The following is a 13,515-nucleotide window of genomic DNA, read 5'->3' on the forward strand; positions in this document are numbered from 1 at the left end:
GATTTAGTCTTTGGTCCTGGATCTAGAGGCTTGCGTGACTTGAGACAAGTCATCCTGGACCATCTTTCCTGGTCGATTCGTTTTTCCCCAGCAAGAACAGGGCCGAAAGCTTCAAGATGTAGGAGATGGCTCTAGTTTTTTACTTATACTTAATGACCTAGTTCTATGGTCCTGACTACTTGTTGTTCAGCCTCCTTGCTGTTCTTGACCTTAGCTTTTGTTTCCCGTCGACGTGAGTTGTATCACAAGCCTGTATGTTGTACTCTTCTAGCAGGATACGATGCCTGATGTCGTCGACACGAGATAATAAGCCAAAGGAGCTTTAGTGGCCGAGCAGGCGTGATACCAAATAACCAGATCTATGATTCTTCGTGCAGTTGCACATCGGCAGAAAGGTCCAGAACAGAGACCCCAGTTGGAAGCGAACGGGTGATATTTGAGAGATAACAAGAAGCAGTAGAAGCCAATTCAACCTATAGAACATGCCTGAACTGCAGAGTTGACGAAAGTCGATACCAATAGCCAAGAGGATAGTAAATGGCAAGACGAAGTTGTTGGCGGTATATTTACGAGTTTCCTTATAACAGAAGTTGCTTGATCCTATTCCATGATGGCTTCTCCCACCATGGCAATTCTATCGACGTAGAGGTGAGGGCATGGATGCTCGAATTCAATGACAACACTCGATATCTAAAAATTCGAAAATCGAAATTTTACGCTGATACCACCATTACCACGTTACCTCGATGGATTTACCACCTCCAGAACGGTAAGGCTGTAAAACGTCTCAATCAGTATTGTTAGAAAGCTTTTCAATCCATCTTTTTCTTATTGAGGAGTTATCTGCCTCGCAGCAGGAATGGAGGTATGCAGCACGACCGAAAGTCAGGAAGGAGCAGAGGACACCGTTTCTTCACATGAGCTTAGAGCAAGAGGAAGGCGTAAACATGCCCACTTTCCAGAGGGACAGGTGGTGAGTGAAGTGCAAGGACACACTTTCCCGTTTCACCGGCCCGAAGAGTACCGATATCATCGGAGATAGAAAGCAGTGGGCGGTAAGCGCGGCACAGACATAGAGGCATAGATGTAGGTTTTTCTTTTTGCCACTCCTGCAAGGACATGTCTTCCGAAACCGGGATTGACAAAGAGCTTACTATGAAAAGAACAGTTTTCTCAACTGAAAAGACTCAGAGGCATGGGAGACACTTGGCTGTGGATACGCATTTGCATCATAAGGCAACCAAACGCGACACTTTGTCATCCATCGCCTTGCATCATTCATTATCTTCGTCCGCAAAATTGTCCAACTTGCTAAATCCAGTGGGAGGGAAGAGGTTTGGTCCATATGGCCAAGTCCGCCGCAAAATCTATGAATTGCACGCATGAATAGAGCCTTTGAGAAAACAAGTCACGACCAAACCATCCAGGAGGCCGGTAGAATCCCATAATCAAAGTGGTTCAGTTGTAACGGCTAGATTCCCAACAAGCAGGCCAGTCAATGGTGTGCGAAAGTTCCAAAATCACATCCAGCAACGTTAGTGTACAGAGAACTTGTAGAAAGATATAGTGCCCATCCCCTAACATTTTTCTTCCAAAACATGTTCAACTTTCCCACTAGCGAACAACACCACAACTGGCCATAAAGATAAAGGAGACAAATGAATATCAATTTTGACCAATACATTACTAGAACCCGGACTTTCAATTGCTTTCTGCAACGAAAAGGTTGTTTTGTAGCCGAGTTCTAATCCCGAGTATTGCTTGTTAAGAGTGCGTGGGAAGTGAGGGAAGGGTGTGGGAAGTGATTGGAGGAGCTGCAGACGCACTTCGCACAAGAACTTTGAATGCCCGTCTCGGAGAACATGCATTAACGATACATGACGGTACCGACAAGTTCAAGTGACCGAAAAGTCAACCTTTTGGCAGGCAAACTACAGCCACGGGACGTGCCGTGTGCACTTGCAGGGAAAGAGCATTGGCTCCGGCGCTAGCCCTTCGTAATTTTGCTGATACATACATCTTGCAGGTACACTACTCCCCGTGACGCCATTGCACTTTCAGAACGTGAACATCTTTATTACGAACCAAACTCAAGATTTCGAAAGTCACATCGCTGGATCTCTTTTGATTCCTACTGGTGACCTAGTGGTTTGCCCGAGTGAAAAGTCACACTGCCTTGATATATGTATCTTTAAAAGAGCAGACCAAGTCCAACATGCTTCCACGCGAATCGTCGCAGGGATTGCAGAACGCAGGAACCTTAACGTCCCTTGTTCACGACTTGACGCTAGAATCCGGCCTGGGCAGTTACCATCGCGTCTTGTGTAACGTATAATATCGATAACCCTGGATATGTCTGGGCCTTGCTCATCCATTGGATGTTTCTAAATGTTGTTGTTGGCTTGTGAATGAACGTCTATCTTCTCTTTGTCAAAATCCCTACAGAAAAGGTGGTGATATTCCATTACTTGCCCCGCCATTGATTCCAGGTGCAACACCACCACCACCACCACCACCACCATTACCATTATCACAACGCATCTCGCCCCTCGCTTGTCTTCCCGTTGAGAGTGATGGTGGTGGCCTGGCCCGCCTGTCGGCAACCACCATGTCTAGGTCAGGTGCACGCACTATTACATCGGGTGTCCCTGGCCAACCAACCGATCTACAGACCCCGGCACGGCATGGCGACAGCCCCCCGTTGCTATTCGGACAGACACCAACTTCGATGAAGAAAGCGTAGTGTAGATGGAAGAAAGCGGAGAAGCTATTGCACTAGTACGCAAATTTCATCTTATGGACTCGCGGCTTGTCAAGCTAGGTTTTGCGGGCTGTTCTCATGTTGAAGGCCCAAGGGGATTTCGTGATCTCCAGACTTTGAATGTTGTACAGGACTCATGGGTGGAGATCGATCTGCTTGGGACTAAGTACTGTACATGGGGTCGAGTGGTGATTGTGAACGTCCCCAAATGCCGGGCCCTCAACCAAATGGGTCTTTTCCTTACAGCGCCACCTGGAGACCCGGGCCCCTGGGCAAGCGCCGTTCACAACCTCTGGAGGGGGGAAGGATTTATCCGAAAGTGATGGTTCGCGGACGGGTGGTGTGTGTGTGAAAATGAAACTGCCCGCTGGGAGGCAGAGCCCCCATCTTGGTCCGCAACGAACTCCGTCTGGGCTTTGAAAACACGAGGCCTGATTAAACGACTTTCGATATGTTCACAATGTCAAGAAAGCCGGAAAGACATTGTTCTTCAAACTATGTTGATATTTTGAATCAGCAGCTGATCCATGATTTTCGACGACAATGAAGTCAGGGAGGCAATGGCAGAGACCACCACTGTTGCGGAGCTGAAGGACCTGCCTGGTAGGCGGTTTCGGTATCACTGTGCGTTTGGGATTTGTCTATGTAGATGAGTGGCAGTGGGCCTTACTTCATACCATGTGTGCACTATTTGGGCGATAGTCTGACACCGACCAGGAAATGATATCTTTCCTTGTCCCATTCTGGTCCTGCACCAGAGAAGCCCTGTTTGGTGGCGGCAAGGACCCTGGGGATCCTGTTCTCATTGCTTACTACTGTGGTTGCGTGCAAAAGTAAAACCCCCTTGTCACGTACCGACAGGGATAAAAGGCTTCCGCCACTACCAAGATAGAAGCGAAGTCGCCACTATATCACTCACCACCAAATTTCTATAGAAAAGGATATCGAAGTTTATTTATCTAATCTTTTTACATTAATACTACCTTCATTATCTTCATCTTTACTATGGCTCGACCAAAAGGCTCTTCCGGGAGGAAGTAACTCTCCGTCGAAAATAGGGTAAGAATTAGAACTCTTTATTTTAATATTAAAATAAGCTAAAGCCAAATCTACTAATTACTCCCTTCTTTCTCTAAAGACTAAATTCGTTACGCCTATCAATCCGAGAGCACTGCTATTGCATCCCGGCCGGGCCGGCCGCGAGCATTAAACGATGTACAGGAACAAGAATTGGTTGAATTCGTCTGTAGCTTTAAAAAGACTAGAAGAATGCCTTTCCTTGCACTATTAATAGTTCTCTTTAGAGCTACCTTTGGAATTTGGGCAATAAAAAAAATTCTCTATCGCCTCGGTTTTCGTAAAAGGTCCGCCCAAAAAAAAACCTCTAATTTCCAATCGGATACGGAGCCTCCAACTTCAATAGGCATTAAACTACATCAATTAGACTCCTTACTAATAAGTATCTATTTTTTAGATAAATAAGATATAGGTTACCGGTAGTCCTTATTGAAAGTAATTCTGATAAGGTCTGCTTGTGCCTCAAAGAACAACCCTGCAATTGATGTAAAAGTAATAATATTATTCCTATGTAAAGCGTGATGTAGAAGGAAGAATTAGGAAGAGCGGGAGCCGCGCGCAGATGGATTAATGTAATCCATCTGGGCGGTGATTTGGGGTGGTATATGGGAATATATACATTGGTTTTCAGCAATAATTTTTTTTCAAAAATTTTCAAAGTATACAGGATTAGGGAAGTACTTTCTAAATTAAGCAAACCTAGACAATTAGTATGGAAAAAGAATAGAAAAAGAAGGAGATCGAATATAAGGAAATAGGATGGGAGATTAATAGAATATTAACTTTTCGTTAAGCTAAATAATCAATTTCTATCTCTTTAACAATTCTTAATTATACAAAATTAATTTTTAATAGTCGCTAATCATTTATCTTTATTTATTTAGTATATTAAATAATCCTTTATCCTTCTTAGGGAAATACTCATTCGTATCCCCATTTATATCCAAAAGAAAAATATAAAAAAATCCGATAGTTACCCTCGTTTTCCGGCAAAAACTAAATATTAAACTATTTAATAAATACGTAACTCTAATAAATCGTATCTAACTTAATACCTCCCATCTCAACCATCCAAAAAAATTTAAAAATTATTTACTACTCTACTTAATTAAATAACTAAGAACTACAATCCTTATATATCGTACTAATCGTAGTAGTATTAATATTATTATTATAGTTTTCTCGCTATTTCAAATTAGTAATAAGGACGAAATAAATATTAAAATTCTATACTAAATTAGTTAAAACGAATATAGGGAATTTACAATTTCCTATCCTCATTAAAGTTTACCTAATATTTATTAATAATATCTAATTAATCGTTACAAAAAGGCTTAAATAGCCTTATTTCAAAAAAGAATAAAGAACCTTAGTACCGGATGCTTATTACAATCCGGGGCCCTCGACAATAACCGACATACAGCTACATTAATAGCCGTACTACAATCGGTAATAATATAATTAATTAATAATTACCCAATTACTATTCGGATATAACGTCGGAGTACGAATAATAATATAACTAACTAATAAAAAAGATATATTGATACGGGGGGTGACCTTCATTTACGATAGTAAATAAAAATAAAGAAAGGAAGATCTTCTAAGAAGGAGGAAGGCTTCCAGCCAGCCGACTGCACGCAGTAGATATGTAGTGTAGAGAATCAGAGCACGGGCCACGGGGTAGCCCGAGCACTGCAGTCTGGATGCCTAGACTGGGCACGGCAAGGAAGCCTCTATGACAGCCCAGTTAATTTGGGCTGTTACAGCTAGTCTAAGCTATAGTACAGTAAGGTAGGGTAATCCAGGGATTCCAGGGATTCCCCTATCAAATGCCGGCTTACACAAGAAAGAAACCATCGTCCTCGATGGGCCTAGCCGTCCAGGTCTTCTCCGACAAGTTCCAGGCCTCCTCCGACAATCTCCAGGTCTCCAGCAACAAATCTGTCTGTCCGGGATGCTCCGGGGCGCATCGGGATGCACCAGCATTGTGGCAGCAAAAGGGGTCGAGGTCCGACGAATTCCGATGAGTTCCGGCAAGCTGGATAGCGGCCAGGGATTGCCAGTTGACTGACTGGCAGGCAGACCAGAGGGTTGAAGCTTGAGAGGGTGACTAGCACTCGAGAAGGTGACCGGCAGTCTCTAGCACTCGAGAGAGAGAGGCACTCAAAAGTGCTAAATCCGTTGAGAACGCTGGTTCTATGGATAAATAGAAAGAAATGAAAAAAGGGGTGTAAAGGGGAGCTCTCTGGCTTGCTGGCACTGGCTGGCAAGGGAGTTGATACGGCCGTCAGAGCTGACAAGAGCTGGCAAGAGAGCTGGCAAGGGGGGTGACAGCTGTATTAACTGGTGATGCCAGTGTTGCCAGTGTTGTTGAAGCTTGCAGTAATGGCTGCCCGCACACGAGAAAGAGAGAGCAACGTCCTCGTTGCAATTGTAGAAGCTACGGCCGTGAGGTTGCTGGTTCCGTGCCCCGAGGAAGGCCGAGTCTTAAGCAGGGAAAACAGGCTATGTGGGTCGGCACTACTCGGGGTGTAAGAAGGAAGCGCCTTCGTGGTTGTGGTTGTCGAGGAAGCAAGGCGACGGCTGGCAGTCTGACTAGCTGGCTGGAGCAGTCTGGTTGACTGGGGTATCATTAACCGTAATAATAAAGACTGCAGATTTGAGCTTTTTGAGCTGGGGGTGGCCAGTCTGGTGACAAGACTGCTTGGTTCTTGAAAGGAAGCGCTTGATAGTGGATCTTGGGATTCACGGCGACGCCCGTATCATCGTCGCAATGAGGGTAAATCAAGAAGAGTCGTGAGGTATGGAAGCTTGGCTCGCGGGAGAGCGGTCGAGAAGCTCATTGTCTTAATGATGAGGGGGAGCTTAGCTCAACAAGAGAGGGTCGAGAAGCTTGTTGTCTTTGGGAGAGTCTGGCTCGCGGTCGGTCGGGGAGTAGCGCGCTTGAGTGACTGCTTTGGCGGGGAGGGGAGAGTCCACGATCCACGATGCCATTATTACGACGAGCAAAGGTAGTGGGGAGATCTCGATGAGGGTGATGGCTGGTGACAACGGTTGACGTCTGCTTTGCTATCATCACGACGAGCAAAAGCAAAGGGGAATCGTTATCGTAGATGGTGATGACTTGACTGTCGCTAGCCTTGCTATCATCGTGGACGAGCAAAGGCAAATGAAGTCGTCGTCGTTGGTGGACTTGACTGGCCGTCGACTTCGCTGTCTCGCGACGAGCCAAAGTAGAGAAGAGTCGAAGTCGGTAGCGATATACTCAATGAAGAGGACCGCTTGGTGATTGTGGGACCAACGTTCTACACAAACGGGAGGTCGTTCAATCGGACTAGCGATATCGCGAAATAGACAATCAGCGAGCTCGTCAGAATATGGTGGTGACTGTGGGACCAACGCTACTATCCGCAACAGAAGATCGTTCAGTCGGACTGTCAATATCGCAACAACGAGGTCAGCGAGCTTGACAGAATAGGGGCGCGAGGAGTACACTGCTCGCGATGGTCACTGCCGTGGAGTTGCAGCTACCATCTGATACGGGGGGTGACCTTCATTTACGATAGTAAATAAAAATAAAGAAAGGAAGATCTTCTAAGAAGGAGGAAGGCTTCCAGCCAGCCGACTGCACGCAGTAGATATGCAGTGCAGAGAATCAGAGCACGGGCCACGGGGTAGCCCGAGCACTGCAGTCTGGATGCCTAGACTGGGCACGGCAAGGAAGCCTCTATGACAGCCTAGTTAATTTGGGCTGTTACAGCTAGTCTAAGCTATAGTACAGTAAGGTAGGGTAATCCAGGGATTCCAGGGATTCCCCTATCATATATAAACGAATATCCAAATAATAATAATTGAACGTAAATAAATACAAACGATAAATAAGCTACTAAATAGTAGTAATTCGACTATATAACCTAATAAATAAACAAATACCTAACTAATAGTACTTGAATAATAATAAGAATAAATAATTAATAGGCTATTTAAATAGTAATTTAATTAAAAGACTATTTAAGAATAATAAATAACGAAAAAATCCGTCGATAATTAAGGTAAATATTAATATTAGGCCTTTAAAAACTATTATCCTTAAATTAATAATATATAGCCCTTACCTAAATATAGAAAGATTAAATAGCCCCTAAACCCTTTTCCTCAAAAACTTATAATTAATTCTTTAAAAGGAAGGGTATTAATTATTATCTCCGAATTCCTCCTTCGTAAAATATATTAATTATTACTATTAATAAATTCTCAAGATTGTAATTATTACCGTTATTACGTTTTAGAAAACCGAGAGGAAGTAATTAATTACTATAAATCTTTATTAGAAGGGCTTTAATAACGATATTACCAACGTAGATAAGAATTACCTCTTACTAATATTAATAATAAAAGTAGTAAAAAGGAAAAAAATAGAAAATAAAAACCGAAGAAATTCCTTTTACTTAAGAAAAGAAAGAGAAAAGGGATATTAGAAGGATAAAAAGAGGAACGCTAATAAGAGATTTCTAATTAAAAAAAGTATATAAATACTTTACTAGAAGAAAAATAATTAAAAGAAGAATAAAAATCCTTAGCCGAAAAAAAAAAGGAAGGGGAGGAGTAAAATAAAAGATACAACGAAAATAAATATACAAATAATATAAATGATACTAATAAAATCCAAAATAACCGGAATATTTTTATAATTTTAATTTCGGATATTAATTAAAGAACGTCAAATTAAGCTCTTATATTAGTATTAGAACTATTTTTATTATTTCTCTTAAATCCTACTCTTCCTTCCTCTACTCTTATATTAAAAACTACTTTTTTTCTTTTTCTAAAACCTAATTAATTTCTAATACTTTCACCTATCCTATTAAGAAACTTATTACTAATCCCTTTAGGAAATCCTTTACCCAATTTAAATAAAAAAAACCGCTATTAAATCTCTTACTACAGGAATAGTAACGGATATAACCAACCTACTATTCAAAACCTACCGCCAAACCCACCCAATTCTATTCGTACCCTATATTCATATACCTTATCTACCCCTCTACCTAATATTTAAACCCAGCCTCTACCTCCTCGTATTATTTTTTTACGACTTATCCAATCGCCTTTAAGACTTTATCGTACCAAATTAAAAACTAATTATTCCTAAAGTTTTAAATTTAAATAACATCCTCCAAACCCCTAAGACTATTATCCTATTACCCCTACTTCTACCCCTTTTAATAATTATTAATATCCTTCTTTAAAATTATTAGGACTAAGCATTATAATGCCTAAACAATCCGAATAACCGCAAAAACCTAAATATAAATTACAATAAAACTTAAATATAAATCCGCTTAAAAGTCTATCCAATATGTACTTAATACAAACATTAATAGGTAAAATTCTTATAACTTCCTTCGTAAAGAACTACACACTCAATATACAATTTAAAGGGAAGAATATATCTATATACTTAGAGGAATTCAATAATAGGGTTCAAAATTATTACCTCTCTAATAAAATTAAATTAAATACTTAATACTAATAATATATATTAAATACCCGAAAGATTTATAAAAAACTAACGAAAAATACTATTAATAAGGGTATTTAAATATAAAAAGAATTCTATTGTTTTCTAAAACGAAAATTCTTAATACTAGACCCTAATTAAATAAATAGTAAAATTATTTTACTAAAAATCTTTTATAATAAATTAATTCCCTATAATAGAAAAAAAATTATTAAAATAATACTTTAGTATTTAATATTTCTAATAAAGTAATTAAATAAGGAGAAGGATTTCGCTTAATCTATAATAGTACGCAATTTCTATAAGAAATTTACGAAGAGGACTAAGCGAATAATTATAACGACTATAAGCTTTAAAGAAAAAATCTATTAAATAACTTAGTCACAATTCTATACCGAAGTAACTAAAGCTATCTACGAATACTTCGACTTCAAAAATAATATTCGTACTAATAATAAAATAGCTATTTTATTAAACAATAACCTTAATATAGATCGGATTAAGAAGAAGGTATTAATAATCGCTAAAAAGAGAGGCAGCCTAATCGGATTAAATAATAATTCCAACTAACCTTCTTATAAGAAAATTCTTTTAGTAAATTAAATTATTATTTCAACGCCTACTATTTTCTACTTAATTAAGAAATCGAATATCGACAAGATAATTAAAGAATTTAGTCAAATAAAGTTTATATAGTCCTAATTCGATAAAAAATTAGTAAAGAAATAAAAGGAAGAAATTTAAATTAATTATTTATTAATAATTAATTAGAAAAACGCTATTAACGAAGGAGGAAAATATATAGGCAGCTCCTTTACAAAAAGTAAATAGAGAGGTAACAAAGGAAGGAATTAAAATTATAGAAATTCCTACTAGATCCATTACTACTAGTATAATAATAATTATTACTAAAACTAATATTAAAAGATAGTAAATAATATTTAGAAGGGTAAATTAGCAGTTTTTCAATTTTAGAATCCTACGTACGCTTCCTAAATAACTATCACCATTAGTAATAAAAAGGATTATAACAACTTTATTCCTAATAAATTATTAATTTTAACCATTGAAGATAGGAAATTAGGATTTTTAATACAATTTTAAATAGTAGTTTATAAAATATCTCCCGAATATAAAATTATCTTTAATTATTAGGAGAAGAATATTTGGATACTAAAGAAAAAGTATCGTTTCGAATTAAAATTCTCCTTACTACCTAATAATACCTATAGCCAATAGTAATAATGGAATAATAGTATAAATACTTCTATAAATATAATAAGTATTAATTTATTAAACTACTATTATATAACCAACGGATTAGACATTACCCAAGAAATATACCAGAAATCTCCAACCAAATATAAAATCATTACAATTCGCCAAACGCCTATAGAATATCCCTAAAATTTTAATAACTACTTCACAGGCTAATCCTATATTATTAAAGATTATCTAATTTAACTATTATTTAAAAAATAAGTATTTAAAGAAATAGGGAATATATTAAAAGAATCTAATCCTACTATTATAGGACTATTATCACCTCTAATTAATAACCTATTAAGTACGCTCCCTAAGGATATACTAAAATCGGAAAATGATATTATATTTATTAAATAAATATTTTCTTCCTTATACTATACAAAAGCCCCTATAAATTCCTCTATATAATTTAAATATTGAAATCCTTTTATAGCTTTTATAGAAATACTATACAAATTTAGGGTAAATTAAATATAATTCCTTTAAAGAATGTAATCTTTAAATTATAAAATTAAAGATATCCGTTAAAGAATAACCAATATTATAATTAATCCGAGGCTATTTAATTAAAATGCTAATACAAGAGAGTCTAGTAAGTAAATTATAAACTTTATAAGAGAAGTATCCTTCCCCAACCGTCTAATTAAGTAGCTATAATAATCGAATACTATTAATAATAATACTACTATATTTAAAAATAATTTACCCTAACCCCCTTCCCTAGAAATTAATTAAATACTTCTAGTAAACCGGCTAATAAAGATCCTTAAACCGACTATAGAAAATAAAATAATTAATTTACTAACCTCCGATTCTAATAAGGAAAACATAAAATTTAATATTTTATTTATAAAATTTATTAAAATAATTAATACCGACGCTATTATAAAGGAGGCTATTTAATAGGTAAAAGAGTAATACCCTCTTATATCTAAAACTATTAATTATAATATTCCCTATCGAATTAGGGAATTATACTATATAGATCGACGGTTTATAATTATACTTATTATTCTAATCTAATATAAAATTAGCTTAAATAAGAAGAATATTATCAAAGTCTCTTATAAAAGTAATGCAATAATTAATTAATTTAAAGAAGTAAACTAAATTATTCCCTTAACCTAATACGAAATTAATAGTATATCTATTATAGAAAACCTAAATAATAATATAGAAAATCCGGATTTTACCGAAACCTCTATCTATTATTCAAATTAAAAATTAGACAGTACAATTAAATTTATTCGGGAAGATATATTAAAATCCGCTTTTAAATATATAATAAAAGTAATTACTCTTATATAATTATACGCCTACTTATATAAGCTCTCCCACCTATCGCATTTAAGGGATACAATTAAAATATTTATTCTACTAACCTTATTTATCTCCCTATAGTAAAGAGAGCTAAAAATTAGAACTTTCCTTAATATTAGCGTAGAGGTAAATACAATTACTTACAATTTAATTAAGGAATACAACTTAACTATTACTAATACCGGAATATTAAACATAAATAATAATAATAATAGACGGGACTTCGTTAGGGAAGTATATAATTAAATATAGTTAATTAATATTCTACAAGAAATATATTTCTTCATTACCACTACTTACCTACCGTATTATAACGTTATACTTAGGCAGTCCTTCTTTAAAAATATTTAAATAAAATTAAATTATTTAATTAGCAATATCGAATTAATAAACGTATTAATAAAAGAAACAATTATTAAAGCTACGCTAATTCTAAAAGAAAGAGCGAGGCTAGGTATATAAACATTATTATATACCTAGGAATTTGCTAAATAGCCGTCTCCCCTAAACAAACTCGCTAATTATTTAAGGATTAACTTTAAAATCAATATATTAGCTCCTACTTAGTACAATAGCGAAGCCTAAAATAATATCCTTAAATAAATAAAAGATTTAATAATTAATAAGTTATTAAAATATTTATAATATATTTAGAAAAGACGTTACTTATTAAAAAAGGCTATTTTAAAATTCTTCTAAGAATTTTTATAGAACGAACTACTCAATATTAAACAATTCAAAAGATTTTTATTTAGGGACTTTAATAATACCAATTATAATAAATTAAATAACGTACTTAGTATAACGACTATAGGGAGTGCTCCCTAATCTATAATCGAAGAAAAGAAGTTTATAATAGAGCTTAGAAGGTAAATATATAACTTTATTTAATATTAGGCATTAGTACAACGGTTAAAGCATATAAACTAAGGGAAGAAAACTTACAAAAATAATAAACCTATACCTACCAATAGGAAGGCTAATTAATTACTACCAAATAATATAATACCCTCTAAAAACTTCGCTACCTATATTATATATAAGCAAAAAAATTAAAAGGTATTACCAATCGACAACGTACTTTCTAATAGATTAAAGCTAGAAGGAAACTTAAAATAAAAGTTATAGCATTTTATAATTTTGAAAAATAAATTGGAATAATAAAAGAAAATTCATCTATCGTTATAGAATAAAATTATTATACTACATTTCTCGAAAATACTTAAAGGAGAACAATTAATCCCCGAACGCCTTCAAACTATATTTAATAACTTATACAACAATTTAATTAAGGAGGAATAAGAAATATTTATTTATATTCTTTACAATTATAAAATAGCTCTTACTTAGGATTTCAACTACGTAGGGAAAATTAAACCCGACGTTTTCCCTCCCCAAGAAATCAGGACGGTCCTATATTCGGTATAGCAATATAAATTAATCCTAATACTAAAAGTTAACTACTAGAAAATTTATAAATTACTAAAGGATCGAGTCTAATGAGGAACGCTAGAAAATAACTATACCACCTACCGGAATAATTAATTCTTAGTCTCTAAGAAAAATA

At 35.9% G+C, this 13,515-nt stretch overlaps 1 protein-coding gene across 1 annotated transcript; it reads left to right on the plus strand.

Annotated features, from left to right (window-relative positions):
- The first annotated feature begins 2,418 nt into the window (after positions 1-2,418).
- On the plus strand, positions 2,419-3,431 carry B0T23DRAFT_377565 (uncharacterized protein). Its single transcript, XM_062837036.1, has 2 exons — positions 2,419-2,616; positions 2,672-3,431. The coding sequence occupies exon 2, from the start codon at positions 2,749-2,751 to the stop codon at positions 3,082-3,084; it is 336 nt and encodes a 111-aa protein (XP_062694257.1). The 5' UTR covers positions 2,419-2,616; positions 2,672-2,748; the 3' UTR covers positions 3,085-3,431.
- Positions 3,432-13,515: the final 10,084 nt, after the last annotated feature.

The sequence above is a fragment of the Neurospora hispaniola genome (genome assembly GCF_033458365.1).
Source record: "Neurospora hispaniola strain FGSC 10403 chromosome Unknown B0T23scaffold_3, whole genome shotgun sequence".
Lineage (NCBI taxonomy): Eukaryota > Fungi > Ascomycota > Sordariomycetes > Sordariales > Sordariaceae > Neurospora > Neurospora hispaniola.